We start from the raw sequence: 22,179 nt of genomic DNA, 5'->3' as shown, positions 1-22,179 counted from the left end.
GTGAGTCCACGTCAACCCCAGCCCTGCCGTAGCGGGATGGTTACAAGCACGTTCGGAAGCCAGATTTGGGATTTAGCAGAGCCCGGCCCCACAGGGATGCCCTGGCCCAAGGGGATTAAGGGATTGTAGGGCTCGGGGACCCGTGGGAGGGGAGCCCGTGGTTCCTGGAAAGGCAGCAAAGCCCTGGACCCTACAAGGGCACCGAGCGGAGCAGGACGAGCATTGGCTGAGCCGGGCGGGAGGGGGGCAGCTGGCAAAAAGGCAGGGAAAAGGTGACATCCTTGCTTGCCCGGCCAAAGGGGTGGCAGGGAGGGAGGGAGGGGGGCTGCAGAGGCACCCCCTGCTTGCCCTGTCCCACCATGGCCCTGGCTCGCTCTGCCCTCGGAGCCTGGGGACAGAGCGAGCTCCATGTCCTATGTCCCCAACTCCAAGCCACATCCCCAGCAAGCGGAGAAAAGGCCCCGGGAAGCCCTTCCCCAGGTGGTGCTGGGGGGACTGGGAAGGGATGGGGGACCCCACGGACACTGCCAGTCCCGCCGTGCCCTGCAGCAATGGTCCTGCATCCCTGGCCCCACGCCCTGGTGCCCGCTGAGCCCGGGAAGCTTCGCACAGGGAAGGCGAGGGTGAGCTCTGGGGGATTTGGCTCTCTCTGGACCCCCTTGCTCACAGCCCCGCTGCTCCCCACAGCCAGGCAGGCCAGAGGGAGCCCGCAGAGACCTCTGTGCCACGCTTTCTTGCCACGACAGGGGACACGATGGAGCAAAATCAACTCGCCCGTGATGGGCTGTTTCCCAACGCAGAGATCCACTTGTGTTGCGGTTATTCGGTGCTTGGATTTGGCTTGGCTCCTTGGCCGGCCACGGTGGGTCCGGTCCAGGGTCCCTGCTAAAACGTCGCGTCCCGCTTTGTGCTTAAACCCCGCGACTCTCCCTACAGCTCCTCTGCCTGCAGCAGCGCAGCCGGGGCACCCACAGCGTCCCAAAACTTTTACATTCACAACCCCCGGCATCTTGCCTACAATCTCAGCGGGACCTGGAAGAGCATCTTGCTTGGGAGCACAGCTCCTTGTCCCCTGCACAGATCGCTTGGGGCAGGATGGGTCCATCTATGCTTCTGGCGGCAGACACAAATGAACAACCCCGCTGTGGCTCCCCAGACCCCCGGTGCCGCCCTGTGCTCCGACAGCAGCGCAGATCACTCATCGTCCCCAGCTCCGATCCCAAACAGGAGGCAGCACGCCTGCGTCATCTTCAAAATAAAACTTTATTCATTCGGTAACAAGAACATTGAATCTGCACATCAGTGCACAAGTTCACATTTAAAAACAGCTGAGCACATCGGTTCATAAAGTCTTTAGGGGGAAAGGGGACGATCCCAGCCACCAAGGAAGATCCAGGAGGGGCGGACAGAAGCGCTCCCCTCCCCGGTTTGCAACTCCACCACCAGCCGCCCCCGAGGGCTCGTGCTCCAGCACACGGTGTGGCTGGACTGCCCGACCCTGGAGCGATCCCTACAAACCAGCGCACGGACATCGCATCTCCACAAAGGAAAAGAAAAGGCACCGGCACCTGCTTTTGTGCCAACAGAGATGTCTGCAGCACGGGCGGGCTGTTAGCACCTCTGGCAACGCTACCGGAGGGCAACCGAGAGCCCTCTGCCCAGCCCGGACCCCTCCTGCGCCAGGCCAGCGCCTGCCTCTGCCCCACGCCAGCAAAGGCTCGGGGGGTCCCTCCCTTAGGGAGAAACACGGGGGTTTGCATGGAGCTAGGACCAGATTAAGGCAGGACACACCGTGACGGGAGCAGGGGACCTGCGGTGGGTATGGCTTCCTCCTGCCACCGGGCTGGGAGAGCTGCGGGGCTCTCTGAGCCCCCGGGCAGATGCAGTGCCCCGGTGCCCACGCCGATTCCCAGCGGCTCGCTCCTCCCGGGAGGACCCCGGCAGCAGCCGGAGCTGGGGTGGGTTACCTTCCACCAGGCCTTTGCTGGTAGAGGGACAGGGAGCTAATCCCTGTCCCCTTAGACACCCAAGTGAGCCATAAACGGCGTCACCTCCTGACCCCCCTGCCACCCACTGGGACCGTACCCCCGGGAAAGGGCCGAAAGGGGAGAGATTTGTACATGTCACAACTTCTCAAGCAGACCGGACACACGCACACACGCACACACACCATCGAGTGCAACAGAACGCAGTGTAAAAACCAGTTTCACGCACACGCTATCCGTTTGTGCAAGGCTCACACGTTACAGTACAGCCGGAGATGGGGCGGGCAAGGGGGGAGGTGATGGCTGAGATATTGTACAGGAGTCAATGTAAACAATAAAGCGTCCTCCAAGAGGGCTTTGCAAGAGACCAAAAGAACAGTTGCTTTGTACAAAAATGCCCTTAAAACAACAGGTTTCACCTACACTCCCCCCTATCAGCAAGGCTTGTCAGCTGCCACGTGCTCTGGAGGTGCCGCTCCTTCCCGGCCGGGGAAGATGCTGCTCCCCGTGGTGCTCAGCGGGTCACAAGAAGCTCTCGTGGGGTGGCCACGGGGACCAGGAGCGAGCTGCCACCCACCCACGAGTCACCAGCATGGAGAAGGGACAACCGTCTCCAGGCAGAGACCTCCGATGCCAGGGCCTGGGTGGCTTCGTTGCCCAGACGCTGGCCGGGGAGGACCCAGGACCCCCCAGAGAGCTGCACACGACATGCCCATTCAGCCCGTTCCCCTTTCTGCCATCCAGGTCAGAGCCTCCAGACCTCCAAGGCCTTCATAACTCTGTAAGAAAACCACCTTCCCGGACTCCCTCCATCTGTCCGCATGCTTCCCAGAGAAAAACCACAGTTGTGCTGGGCCGGAGCCGAGGACAAGGGGACAGCGAAGCACCTCCCTGCGAGGGCCTTTGCCCCTTTGCTGCTCTCTCCAGCTGAAGCACCCAGACAGCAGTAGAGTATTGGAAGGAAGCAGCAATTCTGGTCTGCATGGAAGAGCCTTCCTACAGGGCACTTCTCCCGAGTTGAAGCTGGGCAAAGAAACCCAATCCCCGTCCTGCTCCTCCTCTCTTTCTCAAGGGAACAAATTATACAAGGGGCTTTCCCCTCCCAGGCAGATCTTTTGTCACCAGGACAGGCTGCCAGCCAAGCATGGTCCCTCCAACACAGGGCAGGCTTGGTGGCACCCCGTCCCTTCTGCCCGCAGAGGGGCAGGCAGATATGTCCTTGGGGTCAGGAACGGTAGGCAGCAGGGGCTGGTGAGGTTTGTGGGGGAGGCAAGGACTGAAATTGCCCTTCACAAGATGACACGAGCCACTTGGCCTTTCTATACTGCCTGCCCGGCTCCGAAGCCAGCTGGAGCGGGCTAGGAGAAGCCAAATATCTTTCAGTGTCCCAAAAAAGTATCTGGCCTCCTGGGCCAGGGACTTGCCGTGACTTCTAGCGACTGAAATGGCCTGGGATGATGTGCTATTTGACCCAAGACAGGGCCCTGCTGGGCTACTTCGGGCTGCGCTCCAGTGTTCAGCTAGCGCGGGTGACAACCCCCCTCTAGCAGAGCTCAAGCTCCTCAGAAAGGGAAGGAAGGACGAAGAGCACGTTGCTGCTGGAGAAGGACAGACACGCTGACGGCCCCATGCCCGGGCTGCGGGCACGCAAGCTGCAAGTACGGGCTCTGCAAGGCAGCGCGGGAAGATCCCTGGGATCTATAGGAGGACAGCGAGGCAGGATTCCTCCCCAGGCTCGCGTTACCTTGCAAACTGCTAGGCTAACCTCTGCTGCTGGCAAGCTGGGGGGTTAGGGACACCCCTTCCCCAGGGCAGACGCCCGCTGCTTCCCAATACTCCACAGCGCTCCGGTGCTGTGCACTCCTCTCCGGCTCAAGATGAGCTTGTCCCATCGGAGCCCGCAAGGCTCCGCAGCATCAGTGCTGCTTTCTAAGCATGGCTTTGTCTACTGCTCCTCCCAGCCCCGTGTCCTGTGTCCTCTCCACGCTGGGCTTTCAGCAGCTGGAGCCATTCTGCATCTTCTCTCTGCTTCGCTCCTCCCCAGAGGGCAGGTCTGGGCCAGAGCCAAGCACCAGCTCAGACGTGCTCTTCTGCCACGGGACTGCGGACAGGACCCAGAGCTCGCCTGCCACGGCCAAGTGCCTTTCTCTCCGCTCCTACGGCACACATACAATTTGCTGATATGCACGGCTGGAGAAGAGGAGCTTTGATTTAGCCGAACTGCTCGGGAACCAGAAAATAATTTGCTGAAATTTAGAGCAGACCCTTCAAATGCAGGTTCTCTGGGGAAGTAAGAACCTGCAGAATGGCTCAGAGTGGCTGATGGCTTTCCACGTCTGACTGGCACTTCTGAAATCCAGCTTCAAGCGGGAAGGAAACGGGCAGATAGGCAGTCCTCCTCCCACAGTGGGGTAACAGGGGTTTCACGCAGGACTGGAGGAGAAGGGACACATTTGGCAAAGGCTGGCATCGAGGCTCACTTTTGGAAAGGGAAGACAGCTTACGATGTCAAATCCACTCCCACTTCTGTGCAGATTACAATGAACAGCACTGAGTTTGAGTAAGGTGGTTTTGTTTTCCAGTTTACAGAATGCAGTCTTGCCCTTTTTTTTTTTTAAAAAAAAAAAGTAGGAACAAGGAAAAAAAAAATCTATATAAATACCATATATACAATTTAGAAAAAAAAAAAAAAAAAAAAAAAAAGGAAAAAACTTCCAGAAAAGATCTTCCCTCCGGGCCGAGTGTTAGGAGTGACAGCAGTGTGGACAAAGCTTTGCATTCAGTAGGGGCAATACGTCGTGTAACAATTATAACGGCCTCTAGGATTGTGAGCAACCAGAAGTGCCTGCGAGCATGGCAGAGGGGAGAGGAAAACTCAGGCAGCACGAGACAAGAACAGCTTTCGGGTGGAGGGGAGGCAGCAGGAGGGTAGAGGACAGATGATATGGCCATGAACTTGGATAGGCCCACAGCAGTATTCAAGTAATGGGAGGGTTAAAACCCTGACGAGGCGTTTGTTTTAAAAGAACACTCTGGCTTTGGGGGCTCTCCTCCTCTCACCCGCTGGTCTGGGGCAGCCGAGGAGAGGTGAGCTTGGCAGCTTGTGGAGGAACTCTGCTCCACCTCACCACAAAATGGGGGGCTCTGCATGACCCCCAGCGGGAGGGGAGCGCTGATCTCGGTGCCAGGCTGCCCTGGGTTTTCAGAGCCCATCCGTCGGGAATATTTACCCCTGTGTGCTCCTTTTGGGGATGCACCAGCTGAACCGAGCCTCGGGAGTTTGTCCTGAAGCAGCTTTGTGAGTGATCTGCCAGCATTGTGGAGTTCCAGTTTGCAGAAAAGAAAGGCCAAACAAAGGGGACCTTGGCACAGCCTTCACATTTATGGGGGCTCTCACCCCAACAACTGCCCAGCACCATTTCAAGGCATGGGGAAAATTCAAGTTAGGAACTAGGATCTGGTTCTAAGCAAAACTCCACCTTGCCAAAGCAAGCCAACATCAATTTTTGCAGGATAAAGGTGTTCTTTTAAAACAAACTACAAAAAAAAAAAAAAAAAAAAAAAAAAAAAAAAAGAACATTTGAGGTTATCTGAGTTAAAAAAATTAAAAAAAAAAAAACAAAACCCAAACAGTCCTGCAGTCAGAGTCACACACAGAAGAACCAACCCACACCTACATGCGCCAGGAACAGTAAAATGACAATATATATAAAATTAACCAATAAAGTGCATGTTCCTTATATTACACCTGCCCCTTGCGTGAACGCAACACCACGGGTTCTCGGTAAGAAATCACAGCTGAGGGCTCAGGATCACATAGTATTGTAGAGGGGATTGGTTGTCCGCTTTTTATCATTGGTCTTTTTGAGCCTCCTCAGAGGGTGAGTTCTCCCGTGCTGCTGCCGAGGTGCGACAGCCAGACCTTGAGCTGGAGCCAAGGAGTCCAGGACCTGCACCTGGAGCAGCGGAGGACCCTCCTCGGAGCTAGTCCACGTTGGATCTGCACTGGAAAACAAATTCTGCTGGCTGGAGCCGCACTCTTTGGCGTACTGAGCTAGCGGCCTCTCCACTGGCTTGCTCTGGGCAATGCATTCGGCTGTTCTGAGCTGTTCCACAAAATGCTTAGCGGGCTCAGGGGAGGAAAGGCGATGCTTTCCGCACGCGCTTTCCGAGCCCCTCTCCAAACTCCCCCTGCGAAGGCCTCGACCGAGGGCAACGCAGGTGAGAAGCACCGGGTTGGCATCAGAAGAGGCCGACCGCCTCTCGGATAGGTCGTCCTTGGAGAGGTCCAGGCAGTCCAGTTTGGCCAAGGATGCCGAGCGTTTCATATGGGAGGGCGTGGTGAGCCCCGCGTGCCGGATCCGAGCCTCTATTTCCTTCGCTCGCTGCTTGACCAGCCCGGGGCTGTTGCTGCGCTCCTCCACGCTGCGGCTGCTGGAGCTGTGGGGGAGGCCGTAACAGAGGAAAGAGATGTCCAGAAGGTCCACGTTTTCAGCGCGTTGGCTAGTGAAGTCCTCGCCGCTCAGCTGCCTCGAGGTGCCGGCACCCCCCCTGCAGAGAGGCTTGGGACTGTCCCTGAATGGGAGAGTCGCATCTCCCTCAATGCCACAAGACGTGACCGGCTCATCGTCTGTACCTGTGCTCTGCTCGGTGACGCCTTCCAGCTGAATTACGCAGGGGTAAGAAGAGCGTTCTAGGCTGGCCGAAGGTGTGGAGGTCACCTGGGCAGAGAGAGAAGCAGCACTGAGGTGAACAGATAACCCACCACCTTCCTCGCTGGGGCTGCCCACAGTGAAGGTAGCCTGCTTGTGTACCGCGTGCTCCGGCAGTGAGAGATTTACCAGTGTCAGAGCTCTGAGACAGGTCGGTGCCTTCTCGGAGCACAACGAAGGGTTCAAGTTTTCATCTAAAGACGGGACGGCCGCAGGCAGCCTGCCCTGCTCACAGCTTGCGTCGGGGCGCTCTGCAGACTTGACCGTGGCAGCATATTCGACGATTTCAATTCTTCTGGGGACGACAGAGGGCAGGGGTGGCTCCTCCGTCCCATCATATGAGACCAGCGCCCTGCGTTCTTGTGCCGTTCCCTCCTGCCCCGGGCTGGGCTCTGCAGGCAGGGACTCCTGCGCAGGGGAGGCGAGGGGTGCAGGCAAGTGTCTGCCTGCAGGCAGCTCTGCCCCAGGAGGCAGCAGCAGCTCCTCAGCACCTGGACCCCGTGCCTTGTCACCCTCCGGAGCCAGCTCCAGAGGCGGCTCCTCGCTTTTCCCCCGCGGCAGGAGGTCGGCAGCAGGAGAATCGTTCCTGGAGTTCTTGCGGGTCGGTAAGATGCAGACCGGGGATGTGTGCTCCTGCTCCTGCCTCAAGCGCTCCTCGAACTCCAGGGTGGCTCGCCGGACGGAACCAGGGCACCACTTGGGCTCAGGATTGACGGAGCCATGAGGCTCTTGCTGCTCGCCCCCAGGGCTGCTTTCCTCCAGGTCTGATTTACCAGAAGACAGCTGCAAGGAGGGGGCGGCTTCTTGCTCAGCTTGCAGAGGGTCCTTCTCCTTTTCCTGGTGTCCACAGGCTCCTTCGCTCTGGTCCGCCCTTTCTGATGCCCAAATTGCCTCCACCGGCAAGTCATGCACAGTGTTCCTCTTTGGTGTCTGGGTGAGGTTGGCTGAACCCTCTTTCTGTTGGGCAGCTCCTACTCCCTGGTTGATTGACTCGATCTCTGTGATAATTTCCTTCACAGAAATGGCATTTTCCGAGTGGGATCTCGTGAGATGGCCTGTGCTAGGTAGCTCGGGGACCTCCTGCAACACAGAAACAGAAGAATGACAAAATGGATCAGTTGTGCTGACGTAGAGCAAGTGGCAGCAGCTTAAAGGAAATGGGGGTGCACGACCCCAAAGGAACAAAAAGTGCACGTGCCAGCGTGTGGGGATACATTACAAGTGCCGCGATCACTAACGCAGAAGCATTAATTGTCTCTGAGACTGCATTTAACATCTTCCAGGATGGACTTTCACCTAGACTGAGATCTAAGAACTTTCATTTAGTTGAGACTAATTCTAAGGGAAATTTAGCCTTTTTATTTTTTTAAATAAAGAAAAGTCCAGTTAACAAAAGAAATCCTGCTGCTGCTAAAAGCGCAGTTTTGAACTGAAAACATGAAAGATTCTGCTCACGTACAGGAGCGAAAAGAAGTACAGCATAAAGAATGACCAAGCACTGAAATGCTCTGGTTTCCCGGAGGAAAATGGCCAGAGAGGCTCCCCCATCCGCACAGACACTCGCTTTCTGCCAAATCACTGGAGAGAGCATTGGCCTATTATATCTGGAAGAGCCTTATTGCCTCACATGGAGATGGAAAAGATTCAAGCAATGCAGCGTGGAATTTAAATAAGAGAGGCTCCCAGAAAATGATGGCCCCGGATATCATCAATCCCTGTGAGAGTCCTGGAGGGTAGGAAGCAATTATAAGAGAAAGGTACCTCAATTCAGAGGTTACTAAATTTTGTCAGGAACATCTTTCTACCCAGGAGAGAAGTGAGCCATGACATCCCTGATCCCACCACCCGAGGCCTGCGCAAGCTCGTTTGCTTTCTCCAGCAGTGGAAGCTCTACATCTACCTTGATTTACTATCCCAGTGCTGGTGCTTCCCAATCAGGGAAAGGTGTCAGCTTTGTCCCGTTCTTTGGTGGATTTCTCAAGTCAGATAAATATTTGCGCAGGTTTGGGATGCTGGCTGGCCTTGGCTGTTCAGGGTTCAGCTGCATTAGTGGGTCAAGTCCCACCTATCTGCTTTCCTAATGCAAAACTCAAAAATAAAGTTTCTCGTGAGAGCAGCACAGCAGGTCAGGTCAAGGCTGCCTCAGCCAGTGCCCTGCCACGGCCAGCGAACAGATGTTTAAGGAAAAAGTGCAGAAGAGGGTGAGTACCTAAAAGTGAAGAAGAGGGGAAGCATCTAGCAATCCCTCCCCAAACGGCTACCCTGTTCAGTGAATGCCGGGACTAGAAAATCCCCTGTCCACAGCAACCTCACAGCAAGAGAACTACCCGCAGACAGGTTTGAGCAGCAGCTCCTAAAACACCGAGCAAGTTATTTTTAACCTTTTGCTGTTCTTCATCTGTGGAAGAGTCATCCGATGCCTGAGGAGAGTTTCCAGAGCTGTTCCTTTGAGCATCTGCACCCCCATCTGCAGCAGGCGGCACTTCCAGCACGGGCACCCTGGAGACCCCGTTCCTTCCACTCCCTTGCTCTTCCGTCCTGGAATGGGAGCAGGTGCGCGACCGGCTCTCCTGGGAAAGCTCCACGAATTTCTCCAAAGCACTGAAGAAATCAATCCTGTCTGTACTGAGGTCGGTCACTTCAGGCTGCGGATTCTGTTGGAGACTCTGGGAATTTTGGTTTGGGGATTGGGGAAAGTCTTTTAAGCACGAAGTGAATTCTTCCATGGGAACCAAGTGCACGTTCATATCAAGCTTAAGGGCATCTTTTTCTAGATCGTCCACTGTCAAATCAGGAAACTCTGTTATTTCCAAGGGGTGCTGGAGCTGCATTAAGGCCTCAGAAGCATGGCAGTTATCAGGGGGCACAGAGTCTACACAACAACCTGCCGTACAGCCATTGATATTGTTCAGGTTCAGCTTGTCCTCCATCTGCTCAGCGTGGAAGTCGCGACATGTAAACTCTAGGTGGATCCTTCTCTCCTTCACACACATCTCCTCCTCGATCATGTTCGCATCCTCTGGGAGCTGCTGCTCCCTGTCTAGCTCAGCTGAGTAGATAGGAGACATCGGCTGCTGGTTGTCGTTGGTCTTCGCCTCTGAGATCTGGTCAGCCGAGGTGGTGATCTCCTTTTTGTTCAGCTCCAGCCCAGATTTGCAGATGGGCTCATGATGGTCCGAGAGGTCACTGTCTGAGTGCGAGCGCCACAGTTTATTATGCCGCTGTTTGCTGTGGGGAAGAAAAGCAAACGAAAACGTTGAGTAGTGTTTTCACATAGCGGAGCCAGACCCACCTTGTTGTAAGCGGATGCAACCTACATGAAAAACCGTGCCAAACACTGGAGTCATTGACCACAACTGCAGCTTCACTTAAACAGTTCAGGGCCAAACCGGCTGCTGGAGAAGTTGATCCAATAACCAGCCACTTCCCAGTAGCTAAGTGCCACGGCACCATTCTGCTCCACACACATTCCCCAGCAGTATTTTATCGGTCTACTCAACAAACGCAATGTCTAATTGACTACAGAATTTGGTCCTTTCTTAGCCAGCAAGCACTTTTCCATTTGCTAGCAGCTTAGCAATGACCAGAAGAGACAGGGTCCCCTAGTCCTGGACGTGAGCGGATGGCGGACACTGAATGAAATCCAATTTCCCTTGTGACTCCTTCTTTGAATAGCTTCCGTGATCAATAACCGGGCTCTGGTAACCACGGGGGTAGGGTGGAGCGAGTGGATGTGGGTATGGGTGTGTGTAAAACACAGAGGACATCCTCAACAGACAACAAGCAGCCCAAAACAGCACCTGCCTTTCACAGGAAGGAAGCTCAAGACTTCTCCAGCTCTTGGAAAGCCCCTTTAGGAAGGTCTGAGCAGTCACAAGGCCAAACAACTGCCAGCGGCATTGCACCACCTTCCTTATCTGCACCTGCCAAACAACCCGGCCCATGCCTCCGGGTTTACAGAGAGCAAAGGAGGCAACTTCTCCAAGTGAAACACGAGGGCCCTGCTGAGTGACCGTGGCCACAGGGCTGTGCTTCCACCGTTTGCCCCTAGGAGGAGAGCAGATACCACTGAAAGGTCCTTGGATCTGCAGTAGACCTTGCAAAACCTCTCCAGTCCCTTGCTAGCGTGAGCAGACGCTCCCAGACACATCCATTGGCCGCAGTAAGTTAATTAACAGATGCTATTGAACTAATTACAATGTACCAGTTTAGCTGTGGGTGCCCAACAGCTAAGGAAAATAATCCATCACACATTTAGCTTTCCAATCCCACAGTCAGCTACAACCTTCCTGTATGACACAGGGCAGAATCGGGTCCTTTCAGAGGAGAGGAACGTCAAGACTAGAGGCCAAAAGGCATTGCTCTGGGGTGCATGTGCTCTGTCTCTAACGGGTTTTGGAGCAAAGTTTGACACTGGCAGCAGAACCAGGCTTGTCCGTGAGGCTGGTTGTTGCTGAGGCTCTGTATGGGATGCCAAAATTCCCACGTCTCTGCTCACGTAACCTGGGGAGAAATGTGTTGATGTTTTCTGAGGGCACTTCCCACCCTGGCTGCTTCAGTGCTCAAATCCAGCACTCTGCTGCACATCTGATTTTGAAAGTCAAAATTACCCTCGTGCATGAACAAACAAAACCTGCCTAGCACAGCCTTGATCTGAGAATCAAAACAGATGTCAACAACCACTGGGAGAGGCGTGTTAACTTTTAATCTCACACTTCCTCCAGTCTTACAATCTGCGAGAGGTGCTAAAAACAGGGTCGGAGAACAGCAGCCCACCCACGTCCCTTCCTAGAACCCACAGCCACCTCTTGACCTTCCTGGGTAGCGTTCCCAGCACCAGGGAGAACAGCCCACAGCACCCCAGACGTTCGGTGTGCCAGGCATGGGATGAGGTCTGGGGGCAGCACCAGGGCTGGCCAGCTTGTGTCCACACCAGCCTTGGACCAGGAGACCCCCCCACCTCCCACCACGCTCCAGCCAGTTCTCCAGGCCCTGGTATAAAACTACTGCTGTTGATTCACAAGTTGCACAAGGCATATGGGATCCCAAACTCTGTTTTCCTGTAACTTACCATAACTAATAAAAGAAACAGGGCTGGCTCAGCCTTTCTGTGTCTATCACCAGAGCGAGGGGACAGTTTAACTAACCCCAGGAAGTATGACTGTCCCAAAGAGCAAAACATGCTTGTTGTTGTGACTAAAAGCAGGCAGGGGGTTTTCATTTTACAGCTGGAAAACATATCCCAGTTGCTATAACCCCAACACAAAACCGTAACTAGATAGTGCGAGCACATGGCTGCCCTCACATACCTTCCCTCTGAAACCGGAGCAGTCACATGAGCATGAATCTGTTGTTTTTTTGTTTTTGTTTTTTTTTACCTGTCCTGGAATACTGCACCAATAAACAAGGCGGCCAGAGGCCAGAGGGCAAAGCTAAATAACACAGACAAGGAAAAAAAAAAAAAAAAAAAAAAGGGGCAAAAAAAGCAGTTTGGAGCTGAGAGAGGAACTGCATAAAGAGGGACCATTTCTGCAGCACAGAGAGGCCATTCCTTGCTTCAGTGAAGCTTCATTTACTGCAGGCTTTTTAGTTCCCCACACACAGATGTAATGCACTGCTCTTGCATTTTTTAAAGCCTCACAAGTAATCCTGTTCGTGCCATTGTATGGGGACTTGCAGAGTAGGTCAAGAGCTGTGGTGTGCTTGAGTGGGAGGGGAGCCACACACCACGTAAATGATGGCAGCAAGAAAGATTTACCTCCTGAAAAATAAATTACTGGAAGACGGCGGGGGAGGGAAATATCCCTAACCAAGACATTCATACAGGGCGGCTTTACAGGTGTGCCACCAACTACCAGGCTGAGAGATTACCTAAACCAACTGCAGGGCTGAGGGCTTGAAGATGTGATATACCAGCTGCTACCAGCCCAGGGTGTTCTCCAACATGTTGCAAAGGATGTTAGTGTGTTTTTGACATCTGAAAAGCTCCTTTTCCTCCATCCAGTCTACCTCAGTGAGATCCAATTTCCCAGTCTGCTCAATGCTACATAGCACACCGCACTGGTCAGGTCACCTCTAGCTCAGAGTTAAGCACTGACCTTTATTAAGTGGTGCCAGCAGCATGTTTGGTGTCACACGAGGCACCAAAGGCAGGTGTGGTGTCTGTCTCAAAGGGTTTCAGTCCAGAAGAGCACAATTTCTTAAAGTATCTATTCCACTGTGATCCATCCTGAGACTCGATACTACTTGGCTGCTTTTTCAAAGAGAAAGAGGGTCATTATGGCAGTCAACGTTTGGGGAGCAGGGGCAGAGGATGGCAGGCATGGGAAGAGGTGGAAGACAAAGATCCCGTGGGTGCACCTGATCAGGGAATAAGATGGGAGGAGCCCTCAGGTTGCTAATCTGTGCACAGAGGGAAAGAGGAAGCACACTTCAGCGACAGGAGGAGCTTTCAGCAGGAGTTTGGTGTAAAAACTGGGAATCCAGACCCGGCCCAGAAGCAGAAATAGCCAGACTGCTGGCAGCAGGTGGAAAGCAAAGGGGGAACGGTAAGTCATTAGCACAGAAAAAGGGAAGGGAGGTCTTTGCAAGTGGATAGGACAGAGCCGAAGGGACAAAACCAAGCAGAGGACAGCGGTGAGAAGTTTGCCCTAAGGAGAACACATGTGTGCCTGAGCTGCTGTAAAGAATACCATAAGGCAGGCACCTTTCAACAGTACCAAGAAGCTATGAAATAATTACTTTGGTCAAAACATACTAAGAGCTATCTCCTTTGGCCCGAGGCTCAGCTTGGGTAATTCTGCTTGCTTCAGATCTGCTCCCTAGCAAAGCACACCAGGATCCTAAACAAAACACCGTAATCTGGTGAAACACGGAGTATCACTACCTCCTTCCAGCTGATCACGTGAAGACATTGCTTAACACAGCTTACCAGTGGACTTCTCAGAAACATGCAATACTTATGTCTTTTTGCTAATCAGGTGATAGGCTTGGGATTACAACACACTTGCCCATACCCAGGCCCAGCTCCAGACCAGCCTCAGGACTCCATGCAGGAATAAACACCACTGTCGCAATGCACAGGACATCCTGTCCCCTCCCCTAACACCAACACTTACCGAAGGGATCTAAATAAAACCAGACCAGCTGCTGAGGATGGGCATGTTCAACAGCGAGCGGTAAGGCTGCGATGGAGACAAAGCGAGCTCCCTGCCAAGTGATGTTACAAGCAATAGGGACATCGTTTATCTCTGCTGGAGTCTGCACAGTTCTGAATGCTGCATTTGGATGGCAGTTCACAGGATGCTAGTCTCCAAAAAACAGCCATCCTAGAAACCAAACAGCCTCCTAAAAGCTCTCTATTATACCCATTTTCCCAGGCTCAGCTGAGATAACCCATGAAAACAGAGCGCTCTTTCCCAAGACAATCATGAGCTTACATAATGCAGTGATGGAAGTTCTAATTAAAATAATGGAGTCAATCATTTAAGTGTTATGCCTTAGCATGGGTAATCAGGGTCATTCCTTCCACTCACCTGGCCAGCAGGATCCCTTGGTATTCCTCCAGCTGCCGCATAAAGCTGGGGTTGGGCTTGGTGACGGTGCGCCGCTCCTTCACGTAGTCGTAAGCCCTGTCCAGGTTCCAGCCATACTCCTTCATGGCGTAGGCAATCACCGTGGATGCTGAGCGGCTCACTCCCATCTTGCAGTGCACCAGGCACTTAGAACCATTTTTCCTGAAGCGGGAGAAAGACAGAAGAGGATCATTAAATAGAAAACATAGCCTCTGAGAAGCCTAAGAAAATAGCAACTTCTTTACCACAGTGTTATCAAACACGTTTTCAACACTGTGGCCACAGTTGAAGTCTGGGATGTGATCTGATAATCCAATTTACAAACTGGAGCAAGACACACAAAGAAGTGAAGAACGAGGTCTTAATATTCTTAACAGATTTTGTTACAACAGTTCTTCTGAAGCTTTTATCGCAAAGTGGACAAACATCACTTGTTTGCAGAGATTTATGAAGACTGCTAAAGACTAATAAGGCATGTTTGAACTCAGCCCAAATGGCCCACTGGTATCAAGCAGTATTCCAAATAAAAAGGGCATCTATCACACAAACGTGGCGTCACAGTTTAGAAACACATCCCTGGAAGATACCGAGCAGTTCAGGGCAGCTTCTAGCACAGAGATGATGTTCTACAGTAAACTTCTGACGGCATATTATTGGGCTCGGCAACTGGCTGTACAAGACCAACATTGCTTCAGTCGGGTGTTTCAACCCCCAGCTAGCTCCCATCCACATCTCTCGAGACACCGGTAGGTGCAAATCCAGCCAAAAGCCCCATGGACCAGCCTGGCAGATTTTTCTTGATAGCACCATTTCTTAGGGCTGTCTATAGGCGGAAAGTTCACCGCTCCCGCTCTGTTTGTAACAGTCCTTCACCTCGGTAACTGTCCGAATGCAAGCAAGTGGAAAAGATGACCTCCCCATGGCTGGAGGCAGAGACCTCAAATGACGGCTGCAGTGCAGTGCCCAGCTGCAATCAGATGGAAGATCCTTTGGCTTTAATTCATTTTTCCTTATTGAAGGTAAAGCAAACAGTGTCTTTGAGTGCAACGAGCAGCTACTCTGCTTGGTGAGGCTGGTATAGAGGCTGAAAGGGCAGCCAGCGGTCTGCTCCAAGGAATTAAAAACCACTTGTCTGCTGTGAAACACAAGGAGGAAGCCTACGGCCCTTCTCTGTGAACTCCGTGTGCTGGGCAGTATTGGCACGGAGTATGCTAAGAGAACTTGGGTTTGGCACCTTTATTTTTCTCCTTTAAGTGCTAGGTTTTCTGGATTGCCAGGCGTGTGAAATTCCCGCAGGACAGACCAGGAGGCCACAGAGCACACACAGTCATATGCCTCGACAAGCTCAGACCTCAGCTGCTCGCAGCCGTCTGAGCCTGTACCTGCATCCGCACTCCCCAGACACCGAGAGGTGTCTGCACTGTTTGGGGTATACTGGGCTATAGCAGCCTTAGACTGCTCTAAGACTTTCTCAACCTTGCAGATCAAATTAGTCAAAACATTGCAACACTTTTGGTGATTAAAAAACCCCCAAACACAACAAGCAGACAGGGCAAAGAAGGGGGTACAGTAATTGCCCCAATTTGGAAGATTATTAACTTACATCACCTCATACACAGTACTGAGGTCCAATCGTTTAATTGGACCAGTGGAAAATACTCTGGGCAGGACAATACTTCTGAGGATGACAACAATTCAAAAATTAATACTTAAGGGAATACAATGGCGTCTTTTAAAGAAACCATCTTAAATAAAATAAACCTTGAGCCATACTCAATCAAGTCAGCTTTTAAAGGCTATGAGAAACTGCAAGCACCAGCCATGGTTAAGAGATGACAGACTTCTATAATGGAAATAATACTTTAAAGGCAGCATATGCCAATCTGCTTTCTGACCAGTTTTCCCTTAAGAAGACTGCTGAATGAACTGGAGACAGCTCATATAACTGGGATGCAGTTCTTTGCAGTAAAAAGGCCCTACTTTCAGCATCCGCTATCAGATTACTCACTGTAACTGACAGCTCAGAGACCTACACTGGCATTTACTTCTGTCAAAGGGAGGCGTTTGCTCCAGAGCGTTACACTACAAGAAATCACTTCCAGACTGCGGGCTTCATCGTACAACCTCACAATGCAGGGAACAGCTTATGTTTGGCTTGTAAGGTTTTGCTTCTTACTTTTGTGAAACCCTGCTCGATTTGTTACTGCCCTTTCCTCCCACCAGCACCTCTGCAGATTCATTGCATTTCCTAAGCAGCAGGCAAACTGTTAGCTCTCCACCACAGGAATGATTTCCTCCACTGTTTGCCTGGACTGCACCTGGACAGAAACCCCTCACTAGTCCTACCTGGTCCTTGTACAAGCACTCACAAGAATGAAAATTCATGGAAGGCAACTCTAACACTTAGATAGAAACTACAAAATGAAAAATGCTTTGATCCTAGGAAGGCAAGGAGGAAAAGTAGTTAAGAAACCAGTAGGAAAATATAAAATGCTTAGTATACATCTTGTAAATGTTTGTCTTCTGTTCTGAAAAGACTTACTTTGCCTTGGAGATGAATTTGTAGGTGTCATTCCAATAGGCCAGAAGATCTGTTGCTTCTTCATCGTATACCCGAATATTATGGTATTCAAAGAGCCCAGGGAAGAAGTTATCTATTTCTCGAGTCACATTCAAAATATACCGCACCCTGCATGGCAACAGACAGCAGATGAAAATGCAGAGCATGCAGAACACAGTAAGTTCAGAGAGATATCATAGCTGCTACACAACAGCCTTGCCCTGCTTTGTGAGTGGCAAAACTCAAAGCATTTGAAGTTGCAGTCTTGAACTTACATCCTTGGAAACCGAGACTTGATGCAAGGAAGCAGCGGCCAACACAAGAGAAAAGGTTTTGCTGAGCAATTTAGAGCCTAGCCTCTGATAAAAGGGCTCATCCATACTGGACAGAAACTTCCTTTACAGTATGTCAGGTTACAGTGCTTGCCCACCACGTCTACATTCTAAGTGTTAGCAACACTTGTGTCACAGAGGCTCCTGCACAGACTGTTCAATTAGTGTTTGGACACTTTCTCAAAGCCCCTTTGTCAATCTCTCCTGCTGCACTAACAAGACAGGAAGATTGAAGACATAAGCTCATGAGCAACACCATAGTTAAACAAATGCATAAAATAACTACAGCAAGATGTAACAGACAATGAACCACTGGGGACGATTTAGTTCTTATCCCAAATTTTCTGGAAAGGAAACTGCTAAAGAAAGCAGATGGTATTTATGTACACTACATCCAGTATTTTTAGCCCTGAGGGTTACTCGTAAGATGTTTATGAACTGCACTCATGCTGGGATATCAGACAGAACAAGAGCACCGCAAGGGAGTGACATCCCTTTTTCCCTAGCAGGTAGTATGAGATCGCTGGCAGTCAAGTAGGACCTGTCTGACCCAAGGAAACTGCAGTAGACCCTGAGCTGAATGAGGAGAGTCAGTTTTGCCAGGATGATTCTCTGAGGTACAGAAGCATGCTATCAATTCAATTCAGCAGAGCGATTAGTTTTTTCCACTGGATTGGCACAAATAAGCTAAACCTATAAATAATTACTTAATTGCAAAATCTTGGTGCTTAGATCCACCTGGCCTAGAGAAAGGACACTCTAAGCTTAAGCCTGAAAGGCAGAAAGGGCAGGAGACAGCAGAAGCCATCAGTGCTAAGCCCAAGAGCTACAGGACTTTACTTCCTACTGGGCCCCACTCAAAGCAACAAATGCTCTTTTACATATTTTCCTTCCTGCCGCAGTCCGGAGGTCCAGACTCCAAAGCGTCTCTGTAATCGTGAGACCTCAGTCCAGAACAACGGGCTGGAGCAGAGGGCACAGAGCCAACCACGCAGCATCCAGTTAAGTAATTGTAGCTTTTCGCTACTTATAGCTATGAGATTGTTGGCTTCCTTTGTTCGCCAAGGGGATGTCAGTCAAGGTCAGGGAACAAGATTCTTTTACTTTAGGATGCCTGTTTGTGGGACGCGGAGTTTGGAGGAAGCAAGAGCTTGTTCAGATCTGCAAACCCTTTAGTAAGACTCAGGTTACACAGCAGGTATGGAATAGAGTTTGTTGCATAGACAAGTGTTGAGGCCGGGCTCTTGCTTTTAAGCTGATGGCCTGAAGCTACTTACCCTCTGTTCTGCAAGTCTTCCAAATTGGAGGCATTCCATTCCGAGCCCTGCAGGGAAAACATGCAAAGGGACACATCAGCCAGAAGGAAGGCATGGCCAGGCAACTGATGGAGGGAGGGATTGTCACCAGTGAACTGGGAGAGGAAGCTGGCCAGCCAAGTGTCGGAGACCAGGGTGTCTTTTGAGTAAAGAGGTACACAGAAGAGCGATAACAGGGCTGATGTTCAGCACCTTATCTCGCCCCATTAACCGGATCTATTCTGAAGCAACAAGCAGCTCTGCAAAGCCGGAGCTCAGCACCATATGCTGGCACTTCCTGCAAAGGGCTGACAAATCAACCTCAGCAAAGAGGAGACCGCTCCACCCTTTCCCTGGAGGCTTCTGCCAGCTCTACCCCACAGAAGAGAGACCGCCTGCATTTAAAAACCATCCAGGTGCTCTTTATACATGAAACACCCATCTCGCACATCAAAGGCAGCAACACCGTAAGCTCACTTGGGTTACACCTCTTCTCCCCAAGTTCAAAGCCTGCGTGAGCAGAGAAATAAACACATTTAACCCTGGCTAGCTAACCCTCTTCTCTGCAGCACACGCATACAGGGCCTCCACGCTGCTTGCTTCCTGCTCAAACAGATAAACCCTGACCGAGGACAAAACCACTCAGACAAAGGCTTCCTTCAAAATTTAAGGTGCACAGCTATCTGCTTCCCTGCCCTAAAATGACTCCGAAATAGAAAGACAGTTCAGATGAAGAAGTAAGCAAGAGGGACCCAGGCGGCACCACCATCACCAGCAGAACAGCACTGCTCGTGGCTGCTCCCACAGCACAGGCTTCCACGTCGCCCCAGGGCCACGACTGGCATTGCCAGGGTGAGCCAGCCCTTGGAGCACACCCACTGCCGGCCCGCAAACCCCCTGTCAGCCCGAGAGCGAGAACCTCCTAGTCTTGCAGAAGCAGCAGCGTCCACCCAGAGGATGGGTTGCTGCTTGCCCCAGAAAGCGTGCACAGGCACCCCGTGCCTGAGATGGGGGAGCTCCAAGGGTTCTGACTCACAGGCACGCACTCGGGCCCAGCCCACGACGGCACTTGTAAAGAAGTCCTGAGCACTCGCAGCCTGCACGTAGAGGTACACGCACGGAGAAGGGCTGCGTTACTATTCTGGTAGCTACTGGGGACAAGTCCGTTGTCCTGTTTTGACACTCGAGGAATACAGCAAACAAAAAGCAGCTGGTTCTTCCCAAACTGAACTACTTCCTAAGAGAAATCATGATAATGAGGACACCGTTCAAGGATTCAGCACAGACGAGACTCTAAATTTTGAGCAAAATAAAGGGGCAAATGTTATATGCCATGGCAGCCCAGATTTCAACAGAATCCATTGCCTTCAGCCACAGATCAGGTCAATCCCAGCAAAGTCCAGAGCTGCGCACAATCTGAAGGAGGACTATGGGGGCTCTCGCAATTCAGTATTTGCCAACAAACATATTTGGATCCCTGCCGTATTTACCCTAGTCCCCCAGACTTAGTTAGCTTCATGTTGTCTCTTTCTGGCCAAGGAAGAATAATTTAATTCAGGCCTGGGAACCACCAGTTTCCACAGGCATGGAGAACAATGCTGCAGCAGTGAAAACCTTTTCTCCTGTTCTTTGATCAACAGTCATCAGGTCTCTTATTTCCTGCTTAGTTATTTGAACACTCCTTAAGTGGGATCCCACAGGGCTCTTGCCTCCACCTGGAAGCAAACAGCTCCATGCCTTCCAGAGACCTCACTGTATGACTTTGCCTTGCCGTATACACGCCCCTGAATTAAGCTGGTGTCCAGCCCCAGCAGCACCGCTCCTCACCACAGAGAGCTGCTTCGCAAATACTTCTATTCCACACATTAGCCACAGCTCTTCTTGGTGCTGCCTGCAAGCCGTGTTTTAAAGGTCTTGTTCCCGTTAAAATGCACTCAGAGCCAAGACTCCAAGCCCTGCAGCGGACCAAATTGCCTGTACTGCTTTTGACTAGCACTGTAAGCCTGTAATAGGTCTCTCTTGCCAGAGAACATATAGTCTGCAAAAAAAAAAATAATCCATTACATCGTAGGTACTTTTAAGCTTCCTGGCTCTACCCTACCACAATTTCTTGAGAGCACTCACATTAACATATACCATCCCTTCCAAGCCACAGCACTAAGCTTCAGGAGACAGGGAGAGGCCCTCTCCATTTGGAAAGACCAGCTGGTCCAAGAAGAATGGCTTTGTTTAAAGTTGAGCTAACCTCATAGGCTAGACAGCCCAACCAAACCTGCGTCCGTTGCTTCAGGGCTAGGAAATCCAGTGGAGTGCTGACTCACCAGAAGGAGGTGCAGTAATTAGACAGGCCCCAGCAGCAATGAAAGGCAACTAAGCAAGTGAAACATTAAAAGGCAAAATGTTTATGTTTCCTTAAGTGACTTATCTCCAGGATTCTTTAAGCTCCTCTGTTCCTCCTGGATCACACGAACTCAAGAGCTTTCCATGTCACAAGAGTCATTCCACATGAATGTTACACAGCTCTGCCCAACAGCTCCCCTCCCTCTTTGCTGTAGTTATGCCCTTCCCAAACACAGGCATTCTCCAAGAACTTGGCATGTGGGTACCCTGGACAGTTGAGGCTACAAAACTGGTCCTACATCAAAGGAAACAGCCCTGAAAAGTAGTAAGAATTAAGACTTTTTCCCTTCCATCCTCTAGTGAAAGGGTCTACAGCTTAGCTGGTGTTGCATGGCAAAGTTTAGCGCAGCCACGAAACCAGGCTGCTCTTCTTCAATAGCACTAGTATCTTGTGTCTTGCTTAAGAGTACGTGATCCCAGGATCAGCCAATCTCTCCTTCAGAGTACCTTTCTGTTCCTCCAGAGGCCCCTGTGTCACCCAAGACATAGTGAGAAGCGTTAGGCGTGTTTACTCTTGAATTCACCATTAGACTTACCAAAAAGACATGATCAAATATCTGTGTGGGGCTGTCCATCTGCCCAAGGATCACTATCATTTCATTGTCAATGAACTCTTTGAACTCCCGCAGGTTACACACCATCTGCATCTCCAGCTCGGTGCGTATCTGGGTGGGGAGGAGGAACACAAGGAAGCCATGTTAAGTTTTTGTTCTGGCCTTTCTTCAGGGCATAAAGCACAGAGCTCTTTAGTTTGCACAACAGCACTTCCAGTGCTGCTCCCTCACCACTCACCTCTTTTGACGTGATGTTCTCCAAATCCTTCTGCATCATGATCTCCCTTAACTTGGTCTTAATTAGCCGTTCTGTGCGTTCCCGCTCAGTTGGGCTATCAGAAGAAAGCAACAGGGTCACTGGGAGGGGAAACAAACTGGACTCATGGCACTTTGTAAACGGGTATTGTGTAGACTGGATACTCTGCAGAGTCTCAGATACCCACACTACTTTCCCCAAGCACGTCCTCAGCTGGAAGGAATTCAGGTGACTGTAAAGCCCAGTTTAGATTCCCAGTTGTATATGAAAGAGACCAACTGAATGCTCCTAATCCACTGTAGTCATCCAGAGAACCTCTGGTATTTGGTAAAATTTAAATTGGGAAGGCTGCATTATACTCTCTGGAGCAATATCTAAGCCTCCCCCTACCTTTCTTGGAAAGGTAACAGCTCGAAAGCTCCTTACATGGAGAGACGAGGGCAGCTGAGCCTCTGTGCATTCCTCCAGCCTCTGCTGCCAGGGGCTTTATCACCAGCTGCAAAAATAGCCT

General features: G+C 51.4%; 1 protein-coding gene across 4 annotated transcripts in view; it reads right to left on the bottom strand.

Moving 5' to 3' along the window:
* Window positions 1-1,244: 1,244 nt before the first annotated feature.
* Window positions 1,245-22,179, bottom strand: part of SSH2 (slingshot protein phosphatase 2) — a 104,755-nt gene continuing 83,820 nt past the window's right edge. For 3 of the 4 annotated variants that reach the window (XM_049801691.1, XM_049801688.1, XM_049801689.1), the window contains 7 exons: window positions 21,651-21,744; window positions 21,395-21,523; window positions 18,441-18,487; window positions 16,814-16,960; window positions 14,233-14,433; window positions 9,079-9,925; window positions 1,245-7,777 (listed from right to left, as the gene is read on the bottom strand). In XM_049801691.1, the coding sequence (XP_049657648.1) occupies window positions 5,798-7,777; window positions 9,079-9,925; window positions 14,233-14,433; window positions 16,814-16,960; window positions 18,441-18,487; window positions 21,395-21,523; window positions 21,651-21,744 (3,445 nt within the window). In that variant the 3' untranslated portion in view covers window positions 1,245-5,797. The remainder of the gene's footprint in view (window positions 7,778-9,078; window positions 9,926-14,232; window positions 14,434-16,813; window positions 16,961-18,440; window positions 18,488-21,394; window positions 21,524-21,650; window positions 21,745-22,179) is intronic. The other variant, XM_049801690.1, reaches the window with a different exon arrangement.

The sequence above is a fragment of the Accipiter gentilis genome, chromosome 6, assembly GCF_929443795.1.
Source record: "Accipiter gentilis chromosome 6, bAccGen1.1, whole genome shotgun sequence".
Lineage (NCBI taxonomy): Eukaryota > Metazoa > Chordata > Aves > Accipitriformes > Accipitridae > Astur > Astur gentilis.
Note: the sequence above shows the minus strand (reverse complement) of the source record. Positions and strands in the feature narration are given on the sequence as shown.